Source organism: Oreochromis aureus, linkage group 7 (assembly GCF_013358895.1).
Source record: "Oreochromis aureus strain Israel breed Guangdong linkage group 7, ZZ_aureus, whole genome shotgun sequence".
NCBI lineage: Eukaryota > Metazoa > Chordata > Actinopteri > Cichliformes > Cichlidae > Oreochromis > Oreochromis aureus.
The window spans coordinates 30,657,954-30,685,634 of record NC_052948.1 but is presented as its reverse complement, the minus strand read 5'-3'; the positions used below and the strand labels follow the sequence as shown (position 1 = coordinate 30,685,634).

Genomic DNA, 27,681 nt, shown 5'->3' with positions numbered 1-27,681 from the left:
TTACTTTATAGTTCATCATTTCTACTTAGGGTTGTTTGCTGAACCTCTTTTTCCTTTTCCAGTCATGTGACCTGTCCCTAACAAAGAGCGGTATCTAAAAAAGCCCAGTAAAGCACATTTTACTATGAGTATTCCTGAGTTTAGAGCAAACATCGGCAATAGCTCCTCGACCCTGTTGGCCGCTGACACCATAAGATGAGATCCATATTTATAGATATTTATCAGTTTTTAATCGATTTTTTTAAGACGGCGTCTTCGTTTCCTGAAGCAAAGAGGGCACGAGGCAAACCACAGTTTTGTATTTAGTTTAATTAGTTTCTGTGTTAGTATTATTGCATGGGGGGCATATGTCAGAGGGAAGATTTGGGAAAGTTGATACAGGTATTACAATAAAAACAGTTTTTAAAGCAGTGACTCGCAGTCTTGCATCCAGAGTCTCAGTAAACACGTCCATCAACGTCTCATCAGGGAAGTTTTTATCAAACTACTGATGTACTAAAACTACTATATTAATAGTTTACTTTTTTCAAAGGTGTAGTTTTTATTTTTATTTTAGTCAAAATGTTTTTTCACATCTGGTTATAATAACCTTGCTTATTACATAGCCAAATGGACGGTGTTTTCTGCGTTAAACCTGGTCAACAAGTTGTTAACTTTTATAAAGCTTTAAATCTTTATATGTCTAAATGTACTTGTCTAAATCAAACCTAGCTGTTTATTAAAAGTGCAAACACATTTTTCCTTTAAATATAACACTTGTGACATATAGGAAAAAAATGGGAGTTGGGCTCTGAACCAGCTGCATGTGACACCCCTAACAACGCAAGATTTGCCCCTGATGTCATTTAAAAAGGTGAGTTTTTAATAAATTCATCCCTGTACAGATGTTATGATCATACGTTCCTACAGACTGAAATAGTTTGTGTATCAGGCTGTAAAAATGTTTATTCCTACTGTAACTCTAGACATTTTAACAGGGGAGTCTACGGAGGAACAACTCACTCACTCAAGTAGGACATTAGAGGAACTGCAGGTTTTTTTGGTGTTTTACATGTTTATAGAGGCAGGTCTGTCCACAGTTAAAGCCATTAGATCTAACTGAATTTTCAGACGGTTTGATTTAGGATTTGTTCTTATATTTAGGATTAGAGCATCTGTGAAGGAAAAAAAGTGGGATCTTTTGGAAATTTCTTTCTAGAATTTTGAGGAAAAAAAATCTGAATTCTGACTGTGTTTTTATACTATATTTTTTTCTATTTTTCTAAATATTCAAAATAAATAAATAAAATTAAAATCCAAAAGAGCCCCCATTCCCTTCCAGTGGCCTTCCTCTTCATGTTTGTTTTTAACGCCGTTCTTGGCCCCTCCTCCTCTTCACATGCGCCTCTGCCCAGACTTTGCGGACGGTCCCTGACTTCCCAGTGAGACGTTCAGGGAGACTCACTGCCTGTCGAAGTGTGAGCAGCAGGAGGGGAAAGTTGGTGTGTTGGGAGAAACCACCCAGACCCCAGTCCTCTGCAGCAGTGTCCAGCTGTGCTGTTGTGCGCTTTTTATTTTTTTAACCATGTATGTGGAGCAGCTGATCGTCGGAGCGGTAAGCTTTGTGTGTGTGAGGAGTGGTGTGGGTGTTTGCGTGGCAGCTGTTTTCACCGCGAGAGTCTGATAATGTTAGAGAAAAGGCACAAAAATTAAAAAAATCCACAGATCTGCAAGTGTTTAAAATCACATAGTCGTCAGTTAGGAGTGTGATAAATTGTATTTAAGGGATATTTTTGTGTTGTGGGGAAGGAAAAAAATCAATAAACTTGATCTTTCCAGTTCTAAAAACCTGTAAATGAAAGCGAGAGACTTTCTCCTTCTCTTTCTGTTTCAGAAATGATTAACCTGCAAGCAAAGAAGGTTGTTCCTCCTCCTCTTTAAAGCCCGAGTGTTTGTTGTTTATTCATCTTCAACCATGAGCACCCTCCAGCACCTGGGCACCATGGCCTTCCTCATGAAGAAGAAGAAGTTCAAGTTTCAGGTGCACTTCACTCTGGAGGAGCTGACAGCGGTGCCTTTTGTGAACGGAGTGCTTTTCTGTAAGATCCGCCTGATTGATGGTGGGGACTTTGCCATCTTATCGTCCAGGTATGTAGGACAACGTCCTCGTTGTAAACCACTGAAAGCTGCACTGCATGAACTGACTGCTGTAAATGTCATCCCTCTTCGAGTCTGAGTGGATGTCTCCGCTCTGTCTCTGTTTCTGCCGGTTTTTCCACCTCAGATGAGCCTGAACAGACCTTAAACTGGCAGCCATGTGTTACTTCACCCTTGGCTGTCCTGGGAAAGTCTCCCAACTGCACCTTTCACTACACTCACACTGGGATTTACCCAGAAGTAACACACCCTTTGGTCCTTTTGGCTCATCTCTGGGGTGGTGCCGTGGTGTGTTGTTAGTTTACTGAAGGGCTCCTGGGTAAAGGGGACTGAGAAGCTATAACGTCAAAGGCTGAAAAATGATGCCAGTGTAGTGGATTCCTATAATAGACACTTCAGGTTCCAAAAATGAGACACTCTCCCATAGACTATATATTTAAACGATGGTTGTAAATAAATTCTCCTCCCGCACATTTGTTATTAAGTTGGAAAGCTTTAATTTTTTTTTATTTCTTCCCCCAACATTCCCAACCTGTCACAGCAGATGGTTGGTTCTGCCGGAGGTTTCTTCCTTTTAAAAAGGATTTTTTCCTTCCCACTGTCGCCAAGTGCTTTGTCATAGGGAGTTGTCTGATTATTGAGGTTTTCTCTGTATTATTGTATTGTCGTTACCTTACAGTATAAAGCATCTTGTGGTGACTGTTGTCGTGATTTCCACGATATAAATAAAACTGAATTGAATTGCTGTAAATTTGGGCATTTTAACATGGAGTGTGTAGGGACTGATTCACCGCTGGAGCCAGCCTCAGGTGGGCATTAGAGGAGTTGCAGTTTGTGGATCTTCCAGGTTTACATCAGTTTTGAGCAGCTGAGGTTGTCATTGAAAGACTTGCTAGACATTTTAAAAAACCCACTTGGTCCCTTTGTTTCTCAGAGTTAGTTGAGTAGAACATTTCACCTCATGTTTACATATAAAAGGTGAGACTGTATAGCGAGCAGGCGATAGTGGAAAAGCTTGTCTGTCCAACAGCCTGGCGACCTGAAATGATCCAAACTGGTTTGGTCAGGAATTAAATCTGCCACAAACTCCCCATCAAACCACACCTATTCTTTATTATTGTGCTTCTCTGGGTGGGTTAAACAAATGAAATATAACACTGTAGTGGATACACAATGTGTTGTATCCAAGATGTAACCCCTGGGGCTGAAAAAGTGAGTCTCTGTAGACTCCTGTGTTACAGTGTCCAGCAGAAATAAACATGAGACAAAAAAACTGTTTTGGCCTCTGTGGATAATTTCCCCCTTCATAAAAACTCCATGGGGGTGAATCACATTTTCTAACACTGATTGGATACTGAAAGTAAAAAAAAAAAAAAGATTAGAGGTCAGGGGCAGTAAAAGCACAGGTTTAATCCAGTCTTGATTTATAGCAGAGTTGGAAAAGACAGAAGAAGACAGTGACATGCTAAAAATACCCCGAGCTGAGGGGGAGATGGACAGAATGACATAAAGAAGCACAGAGGAAAGACTTTAACACCGAGACTTTGAACCTTTGACCTGGAAACAGGGAGTGAGCATCAGGAGGATTGACAGTTCAGACAGATATCTGGGCCAGGTGGATAAAAACCATTTAAAGTGATCTGTAAAATCTCCAGGCCAGTGCTGCAGTGAACTGAGAGAACGCCGAGTCGGCATGTTTACTGCATGCAAATAACTCTGTTACTCTGTGTTCCAGGTATTCATGTATGACAGTTGCCTAACTTCCTGTGAATGTAAATGGGTGGTGCATTAAGGCTGCAAGACAAACAACAGAGCAACAGGGCAGAAATGTTATTGTACAAATATATTCATACAGATATTTTGATTGGAGACTTTTATTTTAAAGCACTGTTTGACTCTAGTTTCAAAAGTAAAACTTTCCTTTTGAGTACCTGATTGTATGTACGGGCATAAAACTAATTTATTCTAAATTTACAGAATACAATAATCAGAACCTGCAATGAAGCGTGCAATAGTGTTAGTTTTTTTTTAGGTTTTCGTAGCACATCTTCGTGCATGTAGCCCTTATCAAACCACTATCAGGACCCAGCCTATGAGGTGACGGAAAACATGTCAGATAAACAATAATAATCTGACATATTCTCTGTTGCTGCTGCCAAAAGCCCAAAGAAGGGGGGCTTGTTTATCCTACCGCATATAAATGTCATACATATATAATGTGCATCAGTAACACATTAATGTAGGTCAGTAAAATCTAAACTCTACTAACAGTAAACAAAGGAGAATACATGGCCCAAGTTGTATGTAGCATTATTAACATGGATATCTTATCTTTGGGTTAATTTAAGCATGTCAATAGACTGCATTGGTCTGGCCCTTGATGTGTACCCTGCAAACATGGCAGAATCAGCGATGTTATCACTGACGTCAAAACTGGTCATAATGTGATGGTAAAAGCTGCGCGGCTGCTGCCGGTGTTTCCATGCAGAATAGAGGTCAAGAAATAAATGTCAATCAGATCCTTTCAACAGCCAAAACAAATGGAAATGTCTTTGTTCTTGAAATCAAATTCACTGACCTCCAAAAGTTGAATCTGTTCATCTGGACGTAGCGTTTTGTGGGACAAGCGTTTCGTCACTCATCCAAGTGACTTCTTCGTCACTCATCCAAGTGACTGAAGAAGTCACTTGGATGAGTGACGAAACGCTTGTCCCACAAAACGCTACGTCCAGATGAACAGATTCAACTTTTGGAGATTTACTTTCCTGGATGATTGAGAATGCATCAAGACAAATTCACTGACATTCACAGGCTTGTATTGACGGACTTTTACGCTACTTACTTATACCAGCGTGTAAGCTTTGTGTCATTGTGTTTTTCATGGGAAACTTACTTATCTGGCCTTTCACAGCCATCACCTCTCAGCCTTCGTCAGTGACATAAACACCATGATGCCCCCGGGGTCAGTGTCTTTATCGGCAAGCTCAGGAGGAAAGGTCAGGGTCTCCAGAGAAAAAGGTCAAGAGTTTCTTACTCTTCGCTCAGTGGTGGAGAGTGTTTTCTTTGTTTCATTTCATTCTAACTGATAAAAGGACAACACAACAACATTCCTGTACATAATTTTGCATTTGACTAGACGCAGAGAATAGGTGACAGTTATTCAGTGCTGGGATGGTTGCTGGGTATGCATGCATGCATATGTGTAAAATCATCATGCATGGATCTTTGAAAAGAAATGTAGATATCTTTCCATCCCCAGAAAGAGAAGACTTGTTGGCTAAAAACACATTGGAGTCTTTTTTAGGTTAGACTGAGTGTGCCACATGAATGAAGACATTTTAAATGTTATTTATAAGGAGAGTGCTTACAGTTCTTTGTTTTGGCTTATATGTGTACCTTAGGAAGAGGCACTCCTTCTCAAAACACTGCTCTCGTTCTGTAGTTATAAAAACAATTCCTTATCTAGTCCCAGGTGGTCATCCAGTAGGCATCCATCCATCCATCCATCCATCCATCCATCCATCCATCCATCCATCCATCCATCCATCCATCTTATTAACTGCTTGACCAATTTAGAGTAATAGAGTGACTCGACCCTGTCCTGGTGAGGTGAGGTACACACTGGACAGGCCAGTAAAACCATTAAATGTACACCTAACACCTGCCCACTAATAGAAAATGGTGTATAAAACGACTGCTCTTGGAGTCCTGCCACGGGATTCTTGCATGCATTTTCACCTTAAAGTTTTTTCATTATAACATTTGGGTGTGACAAATATGTAAAAATTGCATATAAAAGGTAGTAGATGTGGATCTGAGCCTAACCCTGAACAGGTGAAGGCCAACCTTGTGTGTGCGAGGAGCTCGAGGAAGCCTCCCACATTCATTTCCAAAGAATAGGCTGAGTAATATCAACCACCATCCAACAATCACATAATTCACTCATCATGAATCAGAGTAGCCATGAATGGGCCATTTTATCGCACATTTGTACATGTGTGGAACGTATTTGTATTTTGGCGTTATATCAAGTCCATTGCTCACCAAGTAAATACCTGTGGAGGTGTACTTGAAGGAGGGAGAGCATCAGTCCAGTCCGATCCGTGCTTTTGTCCTTTTGTGAGGCATGTTTTCGCTCGCATAACTTTTCTTTCTTTCTGTGTTTGCTGGTTTTTGAATGCATCCTCCCTCACAGAGGTGTGCCTCTTTGCTCAGAAGCAAAAATCATACACTGTTATTGATTCTTTGAACTCCTTACCAATTATACAGAGACATCTTGTACTTGAAGGCCATTAGGGATGAACTGTGCGTGATAATCAGTTACTCTTTGTTCTTTGTGATTTGGCTGGAAATTAAATGGTTATCTGTTTGTGCCATTTATCAGCTTCCAAGAACAAAGTCAAGCTCGCATTTAAAGAAATTCCTCTCTTGTACTTTAAACAATAGAAAACAGACGTCACCCGAGACTTCAGCCAGTGTTGCACAATCGACAAAGAACCGATTTATTGAAGACCTCCAGCTCCACAGCACAACAAGTGGCTGATTTTATCAGCAGGGTCCTTCAGTGTTGTTCAGGCATTCCTCTGTAGCCTACAAGGTTAATACTCCAACACTGAGACATACCTTTATATCCACAGATTTGTTTTTCCTACAATCTGCAAAGGCACCAAATCTTTTGGCACTTTCAGCTTTACTGAGATAAAACAGCCATGCTGTCTACTGCTGATAAGAAAGTGAATTAGGCCTCTTTATCTTTTGAGCCCTGTTATGCACTTGACCACATATTCATTTTTTTACACTGCAGCAGCCTCCAAATATCTCTACACCATTGACCTGGAGTGGTACTCCCAATGCACTGCATTTCATTTAAAAAGCCTTAAAGTATCTTTAAGATTTGGCGCTATGTGTAAATTGAATTGAATTGTTTTCTAAAAGCTGGTAGGCACTTCCTTAGCATGAAAGCCAAAAGCATGGTGAATGCTTAAAAAAAAGCATAGCTATACCTACAAGCACCTCTATGAAAGCTCGTAGATATAACCATAGACTGTATATAAGAACAGCATCTACTGATTTTTGGACTGTTTGAAGGTTTGAAGTTTCTGTGACATCCATAGAGATGAATTAGGATGTTTACTGTAGTTATTAGCTATTAGCAGCTAATTCTACTTTGGTTCAGCAAGCTGCATGTGTAAACTTTCCATAAAGTTTCCATTACCGGAGCACAGAGTCACCAAAGGGGAAGATTATCTATAGAGACTGAAGTATTTTATTTTATATCAGGATGCAAACATTCCTGATTTCTCCTGTAAATTTGGACATTTAAACTTTGGAGTCTATGTGGACTGACTCACTTTTGGAGTAAGCCTCAAGTGGACATTAGAGGAACTGCAGGTTTTGCCACTTCTGTGTTGGCTGCCTTTAGTTATCACTATTTTATCATGTCTCATTTGCTTTATCTGTACAAACAGATAGATTTAAAGTGAGGTGTTTCATGTTGGATTCAACTATTGACCGGATTAGTTTCAGGTCTTTTCAGGTCACTTGGCAAAAAGTCATGACTGCTGGACAGACAAACTTTCTTCTGTTTCCAGTCTTTAGCTAAGCAGAGTGCTTGCTGGTTAGAACCTTGCCTTTTGCATATAAACATGAGGATAAATGGTCTATCTAGAAAAGTGACCAAGTGGAAGTTTATGTGTCGTTGGTTGTCTTGGAATGGGATTACAAGTGCAATCAACCCAAATAAAGAAGACCCAAATGCTGACAAAACACAGAAGGGCTAGCAGAAAGGTAAACAAGAAAACGCTTCTCTTAAACATGTCACATGAAAACATATCGGCTTCTTTAGGGCTCAGTCTGATATGAATTTAATTAATTAATAAATCTTGAATTTATTGTCCCACAGCTACATTTTAGCCTGTGGTGTCCAGCATACAGTGCTGTGAGGAAACCTCAGGAGGCACGGTTTCTAGTAGAAGTACTCCTTAAAAAAGGGAAGTGTGAGCTGTCTGGTCTGCTGTGAGTCTGCTGTCTGGCTTCACTAGAAATAGTCGTTTTTCTGTTTGACTGCTCAGCATCAGGTGTGTTTCAAACTGCTGGAATACAACAAACTTTAAAGTTCCTCCAAATATGGCTGGAATTGGGAAGTTTGTTTAAATAGAGACATACACGAAAACATGTAACCGTAATAAAAACATGTACTAGAAAAAGGAACTGAACTCAGTGAGTTTAGCGTACTGGGGCCAAGCTTAGTCATTTATCATGACTGCTGTTCATAGATGATATATATGCGTTGTGTGCCGTAAAACAGGTACCTTTTACAATTAACATGGCTTTTGAAGGATGTGGTTAACAAACCTCTGTCTTTAGATTGTTTCTTCAGTTCCTCTTTTCTGTTTTAAGATCTGGAAGTCTCTTTAGATTCTCAGAAAACCCAGAGTATTCCCTGCATCACTGCACTGATACCATAAGATGTATAATCAGGTTGTGCCAATCTCGCACTTGTGCACGGCCTGTTAAACAGTCAAAATGCATGAAATACTGCAGGCCTGAATGAGGTTTTGTTTAATGTTTTATAGAGCACTGTAAATACACTCATGTGTCGGTTTATTACTTTCAAAGCAGAAATATGGTTGAAACCATGCATCAGGGTTCATCACATGGGATTTAAAAAAAAAAAATATTCCTGTAAGTGTTCTCAGAATTTTCCTGGTTGACTGTCTGTTGGTTGGTTTGTTTGGAGATAATGATGGCTGTCATGGAGAAAAAGTTCTGGTTTGATTACTAGAAAAGCTGGGACGTAGACTCCTGTCTTTAGACACACCTTCATTGTAGCCTTCATCTGCTGACATTGGGTTCCAAGAGGGTCCTGTTTTACAAACCTACACCTATATTATGAGGCTAGAGAGGTGGTGCTGGTATTTGGTGAGAATATGGTTTAATAGCCAAGAAATATCTCGACTTTTTGTTTTGATTTTGCACTTCCCTTTCAGGATGATAATGATGGAAACCTGCATGTGGAAAAAAATAAGAAGTTGATAACTCACTAATTTCCAGCTCCATATTCTTGTGATGGAATGTGTGAGAGTAGCTATGCATGATTCACAATTCATAATAAGACTATTTTTGTTCTTAGACTGACCCACAGTTCATCTGCTGTCTAAAATCTTCTCTCTAGCTCTTCCCTCTTTAAGACAATTTTTTCCATCATCCATCCATCCATCCATCCATCTTTTCAGCTGCTTGACCATCAGAGATGGGCAGTAACGCGTTACTTGTAACGCGTTACTGTAATCTGATTACTTTTTTCAAGTAACGAGTAATGTAAGGGATTACTATTGCAAAAACGGTAATTAGATTACCGTTACTTTCACGTAGGAACGCTGCGTTACTGCGTTACTAAAACCGTGATTTTTTGCGAGAACGTCTCATGACAGTGGACGAAGCGAGTGCGACGTTCGTGACAACAGCTGTCTGCAGATCATAATATATCGAGTGCGGGACAGAGTGTAGCATGCAGCGTTTAAAGCGTGGAAGTACTGACCTTATTTTGAGTTTGATTCCATAAAAGTGACAAAAACATTAGTGTCCGTTGTGCGTGGAAGAAAACTTCTTTTACAGCGAAAAAAACCCTAAACTTCCAAGCAAGCACCGAGTGTACTACGACGTAATGTGAAATTCACAGAGAAACTCATGATTCTTCCACTGACCGCTGCGGCACACCTGCACCAGGGTAAACCTCCTCCGCCTACCCCAGTCCTGCTTTACAGGTGAAAATAGAGCAACAGGACCGCTAGTCTTTGATTTTATTTATTTTCTGCTGTGTTTTACTTGCATCTATTTGAAAGAGTGAGTGTAAACACAAAAAAATATTTTATTTTATGTGCTGGAATGTGCAGAAAATAGGTTTAAATGTTAAACAAATTTCTTCCAGTCAGAGAATGTTGCATATAATTTAATTTTTGCTTGATGCATAAAGTTAAAAGATTAAAACTAATAAAACAAGTTTTAAAAAGAGACTTTTCCATTTGATTACATTTTGTATGATGAATTATGCAGAAAAAGTAGAATTGGGCTGAAAGATCTATCGCTTTATCACCTATTCAGGTTGTAAATCGTGTTTTTAAAAAGTAACTAAGTAACTAAGTAACTAAGTAATCGATTACTTTTGAAAATAAGTAATCAGTAAAGTAACGGGATTACTTTTTGGGGGAAGTAATCAGTAATTAGTAACTGATTACTTTTTTCAAGTAACTTGACCAACACTGTTGACCATTTCCTGCTACTTATCTGAATTCGGGTCGCAGGTATGGCAGCCTAAGCAGAGCCAAACAGCAGCCCAAACTTCACCCTGGCCACCTCCTCCAGCTAATTTAGCAGAAGACCAAGTTGTTTCCAAGCCAGACAAATATAATCTCTGCAGTGAGTCCTGGGTCTTGCCCCAGGGTCTCCTACCGGTAGAAAATGCCCAAAACATGCCTGCATCACCTCAACTAGCTTCTTTTGATGTGGAGAAGCAGTGGCTTTGCTCTGAACCCCTTTCGAATGACTAAATTCTTCACTCTGTCTCCAAGTGAGAGTCCTACCACACTTTGTGTATACAAGAGTTTCTTTCAATCTCATTCCTTAAGTCAGTACCCAGAGCTTGTGTGCATAGGTAAGGGTAGGAATGTTGACTGACCAATAAAGCTGCAGATTTGCTTTTACACTGAGCTCTCTCTTCACCACAACAGCCCCTATCCATCATCAAGTTCACGCTCCACTCTCCTGTTACTGTGAAAAAGACCTCAACATACTTAAACTCTTCCACCTGGGGTAGTAACTCATTCCGGACTTGGACTGGGCACTCCAATCTTATCCCTGAGAACAATAGCCTTGGTCTTGGAGGTGCTGAATCTCAACCACTGATGAAGTCAACAGAACCACATATCTGTAAAGAGCACAGATGAAATCCTGAGGCCACTAAAGTGGACACTCTCCAACACCTGGCTACACTCGGATATTCACCTGGATACACCTAGATAATCAGTGACACAGGAAAGCCCCGGTGGTATCATGACTGCCTCCTGAAAAAAGAAAAAAAATTGAACAGAAGGTGGGTGTGGCCTGGGGTGACCATATTAGGGATTATCCTCTCACTGTGACATCATACAGGACTGAAACTGAGGTTTTGACTCACAGGAATTACTTTTACATACACTGAACTCACTATTAAAAACTTTAGCCATCATTACCATGAAAACAGATAGTGTGCTGAAGCAGTGTCACGGTAGTTCGAATCCACTGACTGGTTGGGGGCCTCTTTGTGGTAGTGGTACTCTGGCCTCCCACAGTCCAAAGAGATGCTTGTAAGGTTAACTGGTGGTTCTGAATGTTTGTCTCTCTCTGTATTAGTCTTTTGATGGATTAGTCACCTGCTGAGGTCTACCCAGCCTCTTAAACTATACCAGCTGGGATCACTGAATAAAATAAATGGAAGAGGATGGATGGATGGATGGATGGATGGATGGATGGATGGATGGATGACATGAGCATCCACCAGTGGAACAGCATATGTGTGACAGAAAAAAAGGGAAGGAAGAATAGGTGTGCTTTAAAACCCCGTCCATTGTTTACCTCAGTACTGGGATGGGCTCCACATGTTAATACCGGCTCACTTTGTTACTCTACCCTTTTTGTTGTGCTTTACATTCCCTAACACGAAGTTGAGGTACAGACTTGCACATTTGGGAGCAGCTCAATATATCACCGCCTGTCTCTATCCCACCTTAAAGCTGCCGTGTGTGTGTGTGTGTGTGTGTGTGTGTTTGTTGCGCTCATTTGTAACTCGGCCTCATTCCTCAGATTCTTTCTCCAGAAAACAACGACAGAGAGTAACCAGGGAGAGCTGGTTGAGTAAAGATTTTGTACCCAAGCACAGTTGTAGCAGCACTTCAGTGTTCATGGAAAACACTCGACTGATTTAACTCGACACAAGTGAGCACTTCCTGCAGTTTGTAACCAAACAAGCTGCAGTGGAGACAAGGCTTTACTGGCCTATCTGTAATGCCTCATTTGCCTCATTGTACACAGAAACTGTCTTGTAGTAAAAACCACACAAAGAAATTATTTACATGCAGCACAACAGTAAAATCTAGATTTATATACTTATTCATGTGTATTTCACCAGTCGCACTGACATCAAATCTTTTTTTTTAAGGGGAGTCAACACATAGAAACTCAAAACAATGTCACAAATTCGATGTCAAAAATCAAGAAAAACAAAATGATATGCAGTTAATCCTACTCATGAACTCTCATTCAGACATGACAAATGCACTGAAGATGTGAGAGAGATTTTAGTGTATTTTTGTATTTTCACTTGAGCCATAAATACTTTATTAGTTTTTATATGATAAGTCTCAGAGCAGCCATAGATTTGTCCTTAACCCTTTGATGCTTAGTGATCACTGCAGTGAACGGCTATTCAAAGGCTGTTTTCTTGTATTTGTGCCAGTGTTGATGGTATAGTTGCACATAAACCGCTAAATTGGACACTGATGTGTCACCCACTGGTTGTTTAATGTTACTATCGATGTATGAAGTGTTTCATTGTAATTATTGTTATTTAACCCTTTCATGCATGAATTATGACAACTTCAATCAGGATTTTTTTCTTAAGTATTTTTATTCATCTTCTTATTCCTAAAGATGAATGAAAATTCTTAAGAGAAAAATCCTAATCTAGATTGTCATAATTCATGCATGAAAGGGTTAAATGTGTCAATGACTCTGCAATCATGAATTTTGTGCAGGGTGTGGAGAGCGGCCTGGTCCCCGATGAATCTGTTAACGGACCGTCTTTCCTCCAATAAACATGGCTAAGACTTAGACATGTTGACTGATTGCTCCCAGTCTCTGCACTAGGTGTGATTCAAGGTTACTTTAAAGCATCAAAAGGACTGCAGTGCAATTTTGATTTGAATTCAGATGCTGCGTGGACGCAGATATAATGCACTGAAATGTGTGTGTGTCACTCTAAGTGTTTTTATTTTCTGAACTTAGTTAGATTTTGTTTCTCCACTCTCCATATTTGTCACAAAGTGACCATGTGACCTGTGCTTGTATCTACCTGTCATACAAAGGTGCATTGGCGAGGGCGGACGGGCTGTAAGAATAGAAGCTGCAGAACCAGTCTGACCGTTTCCTGCCTCCGTCAGGCAGCCGGCTGCCTCCGAGTGTTTCATGAGCTGCAAATTTCAGGTCACCCTTCAGATAAGTGAAGTGGGAAAAGTTCCAGCGATAAAGCTAACGTGGGAAAAGAATGCCTCAGATACTGAGTCATGTACTTATCATGGTTTGCATTAAAGCAAACAAAAAAGTAAAAGTTATGTAACGCAGTGTATGTTTCTCTCTGGGGCTGTTACTCAGAATTATTAGGAAGAAAGGAGAGGACAGAAACGGCATAAAATACCAAAGAAATTTGTAATGACATGTCCCAGCATGCAGTGTTATCTGTTTTTCATTTCCTGTTTGTCTAAAGTTGGAGTGGTGTTTTAAACAATTGAGCTTTTGTTTCACAAATAGTCTATCTATAGGGATTTTATATAAACTAAACCTCAGCAGGCCTTAACAATAGATAAAATACCACTGTGTGTCCCTTAGCTACATTTTTTCATGTATAAAACTCTTATTATTACCAATATGTGAACAATAACATAACTTAAAAAGGTAAGACTGTTTCCAGCTCCCTCCGTTTGGGCTAAAGGCCAACAAACTGATTCTAAGACTTAAAAATCTAAAGGATACAATGATTTTGATGCAAGTCAGCACAACACAAACTCCATATGCAGTTAGGTTATTTTTTGCCTCTATGCACGGCAACAGGGGATACATGAACCAAACGATCAAGATGTGATTGATCAAAATTAGTGTGGAACCCATGGACGTCATTAAATGCTGTGTTTCCTCACTTCAGATGCTCTGGCAGGCCTTTATTGTGGCCACCTTCCATTGCTGCTTGTTTGTGTCTCTCTGTAGTTTTGCATATAATAACTGAAAACTGCTCTGTTACACTGAGACCAGGTAGTTGGCTTGGTCCTTGTCTGTGCGCTGCGTTGTGAGTTGCTTTTGCAGTTTGTCTGTTTGTTAGCAGTCTAGCCTGCACAGTTTTCATGATATGATTTTCCAATTTTGTGTGATGGTACATACCAATGACAGCTCAAAAATTGGGTCAAGGTCACATCAAATGTGAAAATCAGTAAAAACTCAGCATGAGTACTTTGGTTGGCTTGACATTGACTTTCATTGTTAGCACCCAAGGTAAAGATGACCATAAAAAACAATTTCAACTATAGCACTTGCCCTTCGGGTGTAGCTGTGCTCTTGTTTGCACTGTGAATCTCTATGTGGAGAGTTTTGCAGAGTTTGAGTATGTGTTCATCCTGCTGCTTCATCAGTAAAACCAGTGACCTGGGTCCACTGGCATAACACTCCCTCCACCATGTTTGACAGATGATGTGGTGTGCTTCAGATCATAATCATGTTTTTCTCCTTTTCCAAACTTTTCAACTTAATCTTGGTTTCATCAATATAATAAAATAAAAATATATTTTTTCCAGATCCATTATGACTCTTTTAGATATTTTCCACCGGAGTCTGATTGTCCTAATCTTGAGTGTAACCAGCGGTTTGCAACTTCTGGTAAACCTTTTGCATTTCCATACTATGTCCACCTTAGAAACAATTCAAAGAGCTGCAATTCAGATATGTTAGAGACGTGCGTTGGTGTACATAAAATATAGGGAAGGGTCAGCTGGAGCTGCCTGGTTTGCATGTTCCAAAGGGCAAAAATACGGGACAATCTGTTCTCAGCAGAGCAGCCGGCTGAGTCGGCATATGTGTATGTTGTGTAAGTGGACAGATCTCATGCAGCATTTCCTTTGACATGAGCGATGCAGGGAGAGATAACAGCAGAGTTTAACTTTCAGGTTGAGACAAGCCCGGCATGCAGATGGATGGCCTGCGTGCAGAAAAGTGAGCTTAACTCATTGACTGCTTTAGTGTTAGTTTACACTGCTGCAGTTTCTTCCTCTTTGTAGGCTGACAGCGTGTCTGCACAGGAGGGGCAGTGTGGGCAGCAGCGGCTTCACTTCATAGGTGCAAAGCTAAACTACTGTAGTTAAACACAACAAATAGAGCTGTGCTTTTGTAGACTCTCAGACATGCAGCTGCAGGAAAAGTGCATTTCTGTCACAGCAGGTTCATTCAACATTAATGCGTCCCCTTAGGCCTCATTATTGGAAACCATGTAAAGGTCCCCAAGCTGTAAAATGTACATATTTGCACTGTTTATTCACCAGGTCAACGGTGGTCCTTCCAGGTTATCCATGTGAGAACCCTATCTCATGCACTCACAAAACCCTGTGGCACAGATATTGAAGACTGTTTTTTCTTACAAAATTTCTTTGTGTTGCATCAGAGTTTGTACAGTTTGTCCAACCCTGTTTTCGCCCCTTCGCTTTGGCTTATATTTTAAGTTATTTATGACACCTATAGTGTTGTTCGACTGGAAACCGTGAGGGCAAGAAATAAAAACAATATGCTGATAAACACCAAATCTGTTTCCAATCAGAGCAAGTGGAAACCCCCTCAGCAGAGTCTGACGTGCCACGTCCCGGGATGAGATCATCTGGCCCATCAGCTGCTCGGCCTCAAGGACATTCTCTAGAAAAACAGCCAGAGAAAACAGTCTGTGTCGTCCTATTGATCCTGCAGATAATAACACTTCTAATATAAACACATTTGCTCTTTCACATGCTCAGCCTCCAGCATATTTCCCCAGCTGTTACAATACCCACAGTTCACTTTGTGCTAATGGGCCAATAAATCCGCTGCAGCCTTGTTTGTTTTCCCCGCATGATGAAGGCTGGGGTTACATTATTCTGGCTGCCAAACTCTATAATGCTAGAATGCTTTTTAATCAGAGTAAAGCATCACGTCAGTTAAACCTCTGGGATATCGATTTGGTGGTGGAAGGGTTTTACAGGTGGGGGCCACTGATGCTTTTTCCCTCCTCGTCTTTTCTGGCTGTTTTTTCACTCGTTTTGCATTCAGCAAGCATCAGTGTCAATGCTGGTAGCACGAGGCGATACCTGGACTCTACAGAGGTTTCACAGGTAGTCCAACTCCTCCAGGAAGGCACAGCAATACATGCCACTGCCAGAAGGTTTGCTGTGTCTCCCACAGTCTCTAACGCTTTGATTTTATCTGTAGATTTGATCCTCAGAACCATTCAAATGAAGGTCTCCAAAGATAAAATCATAAAGATGATAATATTTGAGCTGCTTTTTAATAGATGTGTGGTAAAGAGAGGACCCAAATACAGGGCTGGCTGATACATAGGCCATAAACGAAGTCCAAGAAGGTGAAGTGAAGCACAACTTTATAATATTATATGGTATGAAGTCAAGAGGTCTGATTAAAGCCTTAACTCTCTGCAGTTTGGCTTGTAGGGGGTGAAAATTGAGGTAAAGGTGCAAACATTTATGGTATAAATTCCAGGATTTACTCTTTACACCTGTAGTTAGACTGTGTGACAGTCTAACTACAGCAGGTACATCTGTGTGTGTGTTTGCAGGGAGGAGGTGCAGCAGAACTCCGTCCGATGGAGGAAGAAGTTCTCCTTTGTGTGCAAGATGAGTGCCAATCCGATCAGTGGAGTGTTGGACCCCTGTATCTGCAGAGTGTCTGTACGCAAGGTAAACTACAACTCCCATGCTCCTCTGGGACATAGAGTGCCTGATTACTTCAACACAAAGCCAAACAATTTTTTTTTAGATTGTTGCCGAAAATGAGCTCTGTGGGAAATAAAACAAACATTTAGCTGACACTAAAGTTTTAAATGAACTACATCATCAAGCTTTTCAGGCAAGCAGCATCCTCCTTAATTCAAAGGTGATGCCTGCACCTGTTCCAATTTCAGCTCCATACTGGAACCATGTGATGCGTTATGAGATGGTCAGCAGGCTGAATCAGCAGTGTTTCTGTGTCTCTGTGTCTCTACAGGAGCTCAAAGGAGGAAAGGCCTTCTCAAAGGTGAGTTTATAGCCTGTTTATGTCCTAAAACTGTTGGATGAACTGTTGGACTCATAAACTTTACAGTGCACAGATTCACAGTGCATTAAACACAGTAAAGTGTTCATCTGACAGAGACATGTGACAGGACAGTCAGAGGGTGATGACTATGAGCAGTAGCCAGTAAAACACTGTGTTTACTGTCTGCTCATGTAGGTTACAGTCAGCTGTTTGAGCTACAGTAGCTGTGACCAATGACTGGAATATTGTCACCTGACTGCAGAGCCATTTTATATCTGCAGGTTGACTGCAGGGCTCCCTCTATGCTGAGTAATATGTGTGTTTATCTGTTTGGGGTCCTTTAGTCCCTCTTTACGTGGTTTAATGTCTCCCTGGGGTTGTTTTATGGCTCTTCACCATTATTTCTTGCCTTTATTTGATTCTTTCGTGCAGTTTTGGTTTTGATTTAGTTACACTTTGAAGTGTTTTGGCAGCTTTGAGATTATTTGGTGTTGTTTTGGATGGTTTTCTGTCTCCTTGGGGTGGTTTTTTGTGCACATTTGAGGTTTTCTTGTACTTCTTTTGGGTTGTTTGGTGTCTCTTTGGGGTCATTTTGTGTCTCTTTGGTGGTTTAATGGTCTATTTGGGGTAGTTTTGTGTCTGTGTTTTGTGCCTCCTTAGGTTCCTTTGTGTACCTTTGGGTTCATTTAGTGGCTCTGAAAGATTTAGTGTTTCCTTTGGGTTGTTTTATGCCTCTTTAGGGTTTTTTTGTGTACTTTTAAGTCTTTTAATTACTGTGTGGATCTTTGTTTTGCTCTTCTTGGTAATTATTCTGTTCCTCCTTTACTGATTCAAACCTCTTTGTAGTTTTGGGCTTATGTATCTCTTTTTGTTTGTTTCCTGTGACAAACTGTGGAAAAGACAGACCAATCAGATAAAAGCATGCTTGTAGGCTGAGTGAAGGAACAACTATTTATTTGGTCTGGGACAAATATTGTTGATATTTTCAGATTCAGTCCAAGCAGAAATTAGAATTTACGGCAGCAGTTTTGCTGTTTGTGTAAACTCACACACACGCAATTCACCACCATGAGCTGTGGCCCGTCCAGTACGAAGCAGAGCTGAGTGGGCAGAAAACAGTGAGTGAGGAGGTTAAAGGAGGTCATTGACTCGCACATAGAGTCACTCTCTCCTGTTTTCCTTCATTGACTTCCTCACATGAGGGCATGGATTGTCAGCGGCAGACAAAAACAAATATTTTTTAACCAAGTGGTAGAAGAAGAGGTCCTGTTGCTTCAGATCTGTGAGGGGAACAAATTAAAAGCCCATGAGCCACAGCTGATGGAGACCATGGTCGTTACAACATGGCTTTTTCATTTTCTGTTGCTTTCTGACGTCTGTCTGTCTGTCTGTCTGTCTCCAGCTGGGTTTTGCTGATCTCAACATTTCCGAGTTTGCTGGTTCAGGCTCGACCGTCCGCTGCTGCATCCTGGAGGGCTATGACACCAAAAACACTCGGCAGGACAACTCTATTCTCAAGGCAGGAAAACATACACACACTCACAAACACACACACACGCACACACACATACACACAAACACACACACTGACCTGATTAGTGCTCAGGTCTAGTAACACATCTGGGGGTTTTTTTATAGGTAACAATTGGGATGACTCTTCTGTCGGGGGATCCCTGCTTTAAAACGTGAGCTCCTTCAATTTGTCTGAGCGACACATGTAACAATTAAAGCTGTGGCGATTTTTCTTTGTAACACATAAATTATATTTCCAGGCCTCCCAGTACGGCCAAATCCATTTCCATTGGGGATGAGGACCCCAACCTGCAGCTGGACTGTAAGGGGGAGAGCACAGACGCCACTTTGCAGCCACCAGGGGGCATCGTGGAGGGACCTCGGTCCTTCAAACCTCGACAGTCATCAGTGCGCAGCTCAGGTAAGTCATTGGTGTAGATGTACCTTGATTAATGTAGCGTATTTTTAGGGATCCTAAGGATGTTTTCAGGGTTCGAGGTGTTAATGCCAGAGCTGTGTTTGTGTGTGCAGGGCTGCCCGAGGAGGGAGGGAGTGTCTCCAGTCCGGACGAAGTCTTTCAGATCGGTCATTTTCGCAGCTCCAGCTACGCCAGCCAGCACAGCAAGATATCAGGTCAGAGAGCTTTAACTTCCTCATGCTGTAGGAAACGTGCAAAACATGAAGGAAATAAACACAAATAAACATCCGTTTCCATTCTTTCCTTTCTATCTCATCCACCCTGTTCACTTTACTTATTTTTTTGTTCCTCTCATCATCCCCTTCCTCTCTTTTTTATTCCTTTCCGCTTCCCATTCCTTTCCTCTTTTGTTCTCTTCCTATCAATATTCTTTTTCCTTTCCACTTCCTGTTCCTTTCCTCCCTTTTTTCTTTTATTTCCAATTTCCATCAACCTCCTTTTATTTCCTCTCCTTTTTCTTCTTTTTCCCTTTGTCTTTCCTTTATCCTTTCCTTTCCTTTCTCATGTCTTTTCCTGTTCTTCCTCTGTTTTTTCCTTTCCTTTCCTTTCCTTTCCTTTCCTTTCCTTTCCTTTCCTTTCCTTTCCTCAGGTTACAGCACCGGTCACTCTCGCTGCTCCAGCCTGAACGATCTCAGTCACCACAGGAATGCCTCCTCCAGCAGTGGCGCCTCCTGTGGGCTTGGCCACCCCTCCCAGCCGCCTCCCTCCACCCCCACTGAACCGCACCACCAAGCGACCCTCACCAAGCCGGAGAGACCTCCTCCCCCCTCTGCTGCGGCCATCTTGTCCAACAGATCCTCCAGGTAGATAGACTCACACACAGCTGCACCTCAGAGGAAACCCACCTGCCGCTGCATGTTCTCAGCCTCGGTGATGTCACGGCGAGGCATGTCAGGACTGCATGGCATTGATAAAAGGCTGGAGATGATTCTCAGGCATGTGTGAACCTACATGCCTGCGATTCTCTGGAAGAGTGTGAAGCATTTGGCTGGAATTCACAACACCAATACATCTGCTACTCGGAGAACTGCAGTTTTCAGCTTCATCTTGCTTGCACACACTTGCATATATCAGTTAAAAAGTTAACAAGGAACCAACCAGCTCCTAGCAGCCAAACCCTTTCCTCTCCCCACTGATTAAAAATATTACTATGTCGATTTTATTTTTTATTAGTAAGATATCAGTAGATGATTTATGAAGGTGAAACGACAGGTGGGGCAGGTGTCACTGCAGAAGAATTACAACCCACAGAGCTCCAGAATGAATTTGTCAGTGCTTCACTGTGAAGCTGTGTTTGTGTTTCAGACGTGACTTTTTCTCTGGTTTGTGTTCGGTCCAACAAACAGAAGGAAGAAGGAACCCGTGGAGAGGCAGCCTAGCTGCGTGGACGACACCCGCATCGATGCAGACGCCATCGTGGACACGATTGTAAAGAGCCAGGACTTTGACAGCAGCAACAACGAAGGTCAGCCAGAGTCCCGCTTAGTTGGACTTAGTTTCAGCCACAGTATAAATATCAAAGCCAGTATCAGCTTCTGGCTCTAAAACATGTTTCAAACTTGCATGAAATCCTCCTGCTGGCCACCAGAGGGCGACTCCTGCAGCAGCATAAAGAAGTCAGCACAGAACTCATCACTTTCCTGATGAAGTCCTGATGAGAATCAGGTTGAAGTACTGGCTTCAATATGATGCTCATTTTATAATTTAATGTCCCCACGAGCGTCCAGGAGGACAGTTAATCCGTCTGCTGCAAAGCTCACGGGATGATTTTGGTTAAGAAGTGTCTGACACTTTTACACTTTTCATTGTTACAGTGTACACCTGTAGTTGGGTCAGAGCAAAGTTGGGTTAACCTCTCAACGTACGAGAAACACCAGAGTTTGGAACTAGCTCAAGGCTTGCTCCTCCACAGGGTCTTAGTGTGCTTGTTTTGGTTCACCTGCACAAGTGAGCCACACTAAGGGGGGAAAAGACCCAGAGTTTGATTTAAACTGACTAAACAGCGCAGGTGTGAAAACAGAATTTATCCTCTTATAAAAAACCTGGAAAACATTCCACTTTTGAACCAAATTTAACATAAAGGGATGGGTTTTTTTTTTTAAAGACTAACAAGTGGCCAGTCAGATTTAGCTCAGAAATCAGTGTTGAGGGAGCAGTAGCACGAGGCCTGATGGCGGTGATGGTCTGTGTGGGCTCAGTTTCACTTCACGACAAAGAAATTCTTTGTGTATTGTGACCTCAGTTTTCGTGAGTACTCATTACTGGACGTTCCACACTTTAGGATATCGCCCCCTGGTGACTGTGCACAGCTACGACATGTAGATACCCGCTCACATGAATCAAAACTTGTAAAAATTAAAAAAACATAAAAAGTACAATTTTAGAAAAGATGAAAACTATTTGAAAAAGTATTGTGTTGGAAAAAAACCTTTAACTTTAGTCTTTGTGTCATTGTGGGCAAAGCTGTGGAAATATTTACTGCTATGGGGATGAGTTTTACTGCAATATCGTTTCTGAACTTTTTAAGTCTTGTTTTTATTAAAATGAAGTTTCCACCTTCATTTTAATAAAAACGTGCAAACTAAACCCAACAGATTGAGTAAAACTAAACTGAAACAAGAAAAATCACTCTGGAAACCAGGTGTGACTAAAAGGAATAAAAAAAAAAAAAAAAAAAAAAAAAAAAAAAAAAAAAAAGCTCAAAATTAAAGTTATAACACGTCTGAACTCCAGACAGACACAATGGTCCCTGTAGCAAAATAATGGGCTACTGTATGTCCATCTTTTATATGCAGTCTGTGGCTTTGGGACAACATGTGAGCGTCACCACAGTAACGTCTCCTCTGGGCTCATTTTTTTTTCAGACAGCAACTTGAGACTGTTTATCAGCAAAGACGGGACCACAGCCCTCAGCGGGACGCATCTGGCCAACAGGTATCATCTCACTCGTCGTATCTTTCTCTCGACCGTGATCACCTTTCATAAAAACTCACCTGTTTCTGTTCTTTTCCCAGAGTAACTCCTGGCATCTTTGAGCCGGTGGTCATCGAGACTCACTGATACCCACGTTTCTCCTGCCTCATCGCCGTCTCTCTGACGTCCGATTGTCTCCGTGCATGCAAACACGTGCACAAAACTTCATGTGTGATCACCGTGGTGCAGATGTTGAGCCTTCTAGTGTTTTTAATCAGGTGGTGGGACGGGTGTAACACACGGGTACAGTGTTTTCTGAGACAGTAGACTGATTTTAACCTGTTTTTAACCTCTAACAGAGAAAACCGGCCATCATTTCTAATTTTACTGGTTTTAAGCACTTTTAAAATGCTCCAGCCTGCTTCTGTATGTCGCGTTATGTTACAGCTCTTTTGGTTAGACTGTGCCCTCTGTTTTAAAGTGAAACTCTTCCTCATGGAGTAGCCTGTCTTTTTTGCGGCTGAAGCCTCTATTTTGCGGTTTCTGCAGGAAGTGCTGATCAGGTTTAAATGTGATGTTGAAGAGCCTGATGAGTACCGGGGGAAGCATGCACAGGAATCAGTAATTCATGCTCTGAAAGAAACTAGGTTATGGGCCTAAATCTACAATTTAACCTGTAAACCCAGCAGTAAAACTGTAACAAAAATGGCAGTGAGGCAGATATAAAATAACTAAAAGCAGATCCAGAAAACAGCTTTCGAGTGACAGTGAAATGAGATCTAAGCAACCCCAAAGAGATTTGAAATAAAACATAAAAAGACATAAAATGACCATAATAAGCAAAAATTAAAAAATTAATAACTACACCAAAGGGTCTGAAACTGCTATAATCAGCTGCACAGTTACGTAAAACAGCCTCAGAGACACAAAGACGTGTCCTGATTACTACGTCAGGCTTGTGCTCAGAGGCGTGTTGTCTCATAATCCGTCCATGAGTGCAGCGCAGCATCAAGGGAGACCTAACACATACGAGGCCATGGAAAATCTCAAAGTGAGCCACTTGGATTCAGACAGATTTCACCTGTTAAACGTTAATCAGTGATGCTGACATTTGAGAAAACCTGTTTATGTTTTCTTGACTAAGCTCGGAGGATCAATTACTAATTTGTGTGCTCAGGTTAGTTTTTATTTTTCCCTTTTGTGACTTCAGGACTTTTTCAGTTTTTACTGTGTTGTTCGGCTTTTCTTCTTTTCGTTACACTGGGTGTGTTTCAGATGAGTCCCCGAGGACTAAAAGCTGTTGACTCTGTGACATAATCAGTCACTGAACACTGGTACCAGTAAGAAGCACACCCAGTGAACCTCTGACCAGTGCTTCGTGCACACGTTACTTGAACAACACCTTAGGAACCACTGCATTCTGGGAACTGTAGTGCGACACTGAAAAAAGGGTACTTCTGTCAGCTGGTTGGGACTTCAGAGTTTCTGAGAAAATACAGGACAGAAGATAAAGTCAGACTGTGAAAGCGTCCCTTTAACAGATTTATGGTTTAGTGTTGTGTTTTAGTCACATGCTAAATAGATATATTTTCAACTTTCAGATAAAGTGTCATACACGCAAGGACGTATTAGGGCTATTGGAGATGTGGAACAAAGTACGAGGCTGCTTGAGGTTTGTCAGGGGTAAAATTCAGAGGCCAAACTGAAAAATTTACAGGACAAAAATGGCAAATTTGAGAAAGAAAAAGAAGGATAGATTAACAAGAAACTGTCAAATTTATAAGAATTAACCTGTAAAATTTCTGAGAAAAACCAGGCAAATACTAGAGCAATCTTGTCAAATGTAAAAGGATAAACGGGCAGATTTATGGGAAAAAATTAACAAACTTCTGACGCATTTACAGGAAGAAACATCTCAAATTTATTGAGAACAAACAAAAAAATGGTGATCTCCTCTGAATTTTACACCCCTTATGTTTTTGTCCCTTCAGTGCTTTCAATACGTCCCATTTCATTTCTGTGTGAGAAGAAATCGATGCTAACTTAAGCCTGGATAGATTTGGGGGAGTAAATATGTAGGAAGTCATGAACAACATGTAGAGGCAGTAAACAGGAGCTGAAACGTCACGTTACAGATTCACCCCTGTTATGACGCTATCTCGTCAATATTTCTGCCTTTGGATGTGATGAGGACACAAAGGTCCCCGAGAGACGCTCTTCAGTCAGGCTGAGAAAAAATCAGCCTGGAACTGAAACTGAAGCTTTTATCCTTTTATTTTATTTTAATGTTATTTGATCACTGTGTTTATACTTATTTACACTGTTTTGCACATGTGAACTCTCTGAGGAGAATTAGAAACCACTAAAAGGAAACAGAGGTGGCACAGTTGTCCGAAACAACATGAAATCTTCTGTTTTTAAATTTCTTATTTCATTTCTATTGGCTTAATGCCTGCAGAGCCTATGTTCATATGGCTGGCCATATGTAACCATCCATCCTCTGCACTTATTAAGTACTTATTCACTTTTTAAATTCCAATGATGTCATAAACCTGTCATAAATGTGAGGTTTTGTGGGGTCTTTACTTCCTTTCTCAGCCACATTTTATTTCCAACTTTGGCCTTTCTCAGATATTAAGTACACACAAATAAGCTGAATCCAGAATGTGTGCATTATAAGGCAGGAGATCTTTATTGAGGGCCTGTTCTGCTCCACTGGAGTAGCTTTTAATGGTACTAGCCCCTCAGTTCATCCACTCTCTAAAAGAAATTGTTTAAGCACCTGTCTCTTTATAAGAACCCTCTTGTTAAAAGCCAACTTTCCAATGACTGGTCCGCTTCTGGAAGCCTGCAGAGGGGCATATCAGGGTTTCTGAGCTGTATTGTCTATTTTGTGCAAAACTGACATCAGCACATCACGAGAGCAGAATGTTGTTTGGCTCACAGGAACTACTCTTATCAGTGTTTACCTCATTTTTGTAAAATATGTAACATTATAATATTATATATTTAACAGAAAGTAAGAAATAAATCCTCTTTAACAACAAGTGACATTACAACAAGCTAAACAGAAATTGACATTAGCAGGAAAAATGGCTATAATCACAATATTAGCATTAGCAAAAAGTTGCCTATTTATGCATCCATGCATTTAGGCGCTCATTCACCTTTAGAACCATAGTTAATGTCGTTTTACTTGCTCACTGCCTGCCAACGTTCTGGCTTCACACTGACAAACAAAGCAGTGTTTTTACCAAAAATATTAACTTCAATCAGAACTCTTTGCAGTTTGTAGCTTTGGACAGTTTAAGTTTTGTGCATGTGCAAGGAAAGTAAAACTCCTTTTTCCCCATTGCTTTTGCAAGGCTTGTGCAGACTTAGCATGTTGAGCTAGCAGTGATACTGTGGGCTGGTGTTGGCTGTAGTGAGGTCAGTCCCACAGCTGCAGCAGCACAAAGCCTCTGTTGTGTGAGTACTGACAGTATACAATAGATCTTCACCCCCCCACGGGACTCATTTGTGCATTTGTGATTATGTTCATGCTGCAAGATGTGCATGCGGGCCATGCATCTCTGACTGATATGAAAGGATGTACTGTATAAAAGACAGTTTTTTTAAGCTTTCTGGTGCATCAAGTCTTGCAAAAGTATAAGTAAGTTGTAAGCAAGTACTGGATACTTGGGACATCTAGAGGTTTGTTAGGTTCACCACTCCTCAAAAGTTTGGGATTGCTTAGAAAAGTCCTTCTTTCTGAAAATAAAGTAGATTTTTTTATTTAATATAACATTAAATTCATGTTAACTATTTTATATAAAAATTTGTGATTAATGAAACTGTTAATTATAAACCCTCTGATATTGTGTTAACCATTGGAAGTTTATCATATTAAAAAGCCTACTAATCATTAGATAAAGTAGTTAGACTCTGGATGTTATCCACAGCTTTCATAATTTGTCGAATGTGGAAGCTTGTTTCTGTTTCTGTTATTTTCTCAGACGTTTGAACTAGTAACTTGGATTCTTTAGATAATAACCTGAAATTCTCACTTAATCTGGCAAAAACTGTTTTTGTTTTTGTGTTTATTTTCAGTAATGGGACAGGCAGAGGTACAGGCAGACATTTTCATGCAGTCATGTGTATTATTCCCTCCACAGTAACTGGCTGTCACCAGAAAAGAAAGAGGTTCAATACTGACAAAGTCCATAAGGGTGTTTGGATAAAAGAGGTGACAGGTGTTCAGACTGCAGCTTCATTAGACGGAAACCATAACAGTCAGACTGAAGGGAGTAGTACACACTGTTGCATTAGGTAACAGTCTGTCATAGATACATGTACAACATTTCTGATTAATTTTATGATACATTAATTTTTAAAGCACTTTTCTAAGTGATCCCCAACTTTAACCTGTACTATTTAATAATTATACACATACCTTTATTGCCATATTTTCCATTAACAGTCCACATTGGGGGGTGGGTGGGTGGGTGTGTGTGTGTGTGTGTGTGTGTGTGTGTGTACGAAATGTGTGATGTGGTAACCATATAGTCTATTTTCCTTTTATTTCCAGACCAGCAGGCTGGTCTGCAGCACAGATCTGTGTGTAAAAGCTTATATTTTATGGTAAGATGTGACTAAACAGTAATTATTTACAGTGAAGCCTGGGGTTACTGGGGAAAGTATGCAGTAATGGGATCTGTCTGCCACTGTGATTTGTTCTAGAAATACTTACTCTTTCTTTGTACTTGACCATATGTAACCTTGTGATCTTATTAAGCAAGTGTTTCTATTTCTGCATGTGGTGAAATGTTTTTTTTTATTATTATTATCATTTCTGATTATTTGAAATTAAATTGTTGGGGCCAGGGTTATATTGCATTGGTAGCTGTGGTACTGATTTAACAAGATGGGGTTTGGTAAAGGGAATATATACTTCACAAAACATTTTCCACCATATTTTAAAACGTATTTATATTAAAGGTAAAATCACTTAATGTGTAGAAATATAATAAATGCATATAAAATATCTAATATAAGCATTAATGTTGGGTGAAAATAATTTTGTTGCATAAATTGGTGCATTTCTGGGTTTTTTGAGAAAGAAAAATCAGTTTTGTTTTATTTTCAAATGCTTTCTAACTCCATGCACACATATTTTCACTCCTTGTGTTAAAATACCAGGAAATATTTCAAGAATTCAGATGATCTGACCTGTTAATAACTACATGTAAACAGAGGAGTTGTGATGAACATGAAAACCAAATAAACTGTCAAAGTCTCTTCTTTCTTTAACTGCCGAAGATTCATCTGTTTGTTTGCACGTCATGTGATACTACACCTTAACACAAGCGCTATTATATACAGTCACGTACATGTAAGTACATGCAATGAAAATATGGAGACAAACAAAAGTTGAACTGATGCCTTCAGGAGAACGTGGTATATTTGAACAACAAGAGGGAAACTTGACTTTCTGATCATCAGCTAAACAAAACTTTTATCGTTTTAAGTGAAATTATTCTATAGAAAAGAATAACTACACCTCTGACATCAGAAGTCACTTTTGCCATCTT

The 27,681-nt window shown here is 40.5% G+C and overlaps 1 protein-coding gene across 1 annotated transcript; it reads left to right on the top strand.

Annotated features, from left to right (window-relative positions):
- Positions 1 to 1,410: 1,410 nt before the first annotated feature.
- On the top strand, positions 1,411 to 27,400 carry fam102ab (family with sequence similarity 102 member Ab). The gene is made up of 12 exons (XM_031757432.2): positions 1,411 to 1,594; positions 1,874 to 2,127; positions 16,751 to 16,871; positions 17,179 to 17,208; positions 18,611 to 18,727; positions 18,847 to 18,893; positions 18,981 to 19,141; positions 19,252 to 19,353; positions 19,788 to 20,001; positions 20,545 to 20,663; positions 22,063 to 22,132; positions 22,213 to 27,400. The coding sequence occupies exons 2-12, from the start codon at positions 1,955 to 1,957 to the stop codon at positions 22,256 to 22,258; spliced, it is 1,200 nt and encodes a 399-aa protein (XP_031613292.1). The 5' UTR covers positions 1,411 to 1,594; positions 1,874 to 1,954; the 3' UTR covers positions 22,259 to 27,400.
- The last annotated feature ends 281 nt before the right edge of the window (positions 27,401 to 27,681 follow it).

What these genes read in the sequence shown, in the direction of transcription:
- fam102ab (XM_031757432.2), top strand. Translation starts at nt 1,955, where the DNA reads ATGAGCACCCTCCAGCACCTGGGCACCATGGCCTTCCTCATGAAGAAG. An exon ending in AGGACAACTCTATTCTCAAG is followed by an intron (nt 18,728 to 18,846) that starts GCAGGAAAACAT and finishes GTTTTTTTATAG; the next exon opens with GTAACAATTGGGATGACTCT. An exon ending in TTGTCCAACAGATCCTCCAG is followed by an intron (nt 20,002 to 20,544) that starts GTAGATAGACTC and finishes TCCAACAAACAG; the next exon opens with AAGGAAGAAGGAACCCGTGG.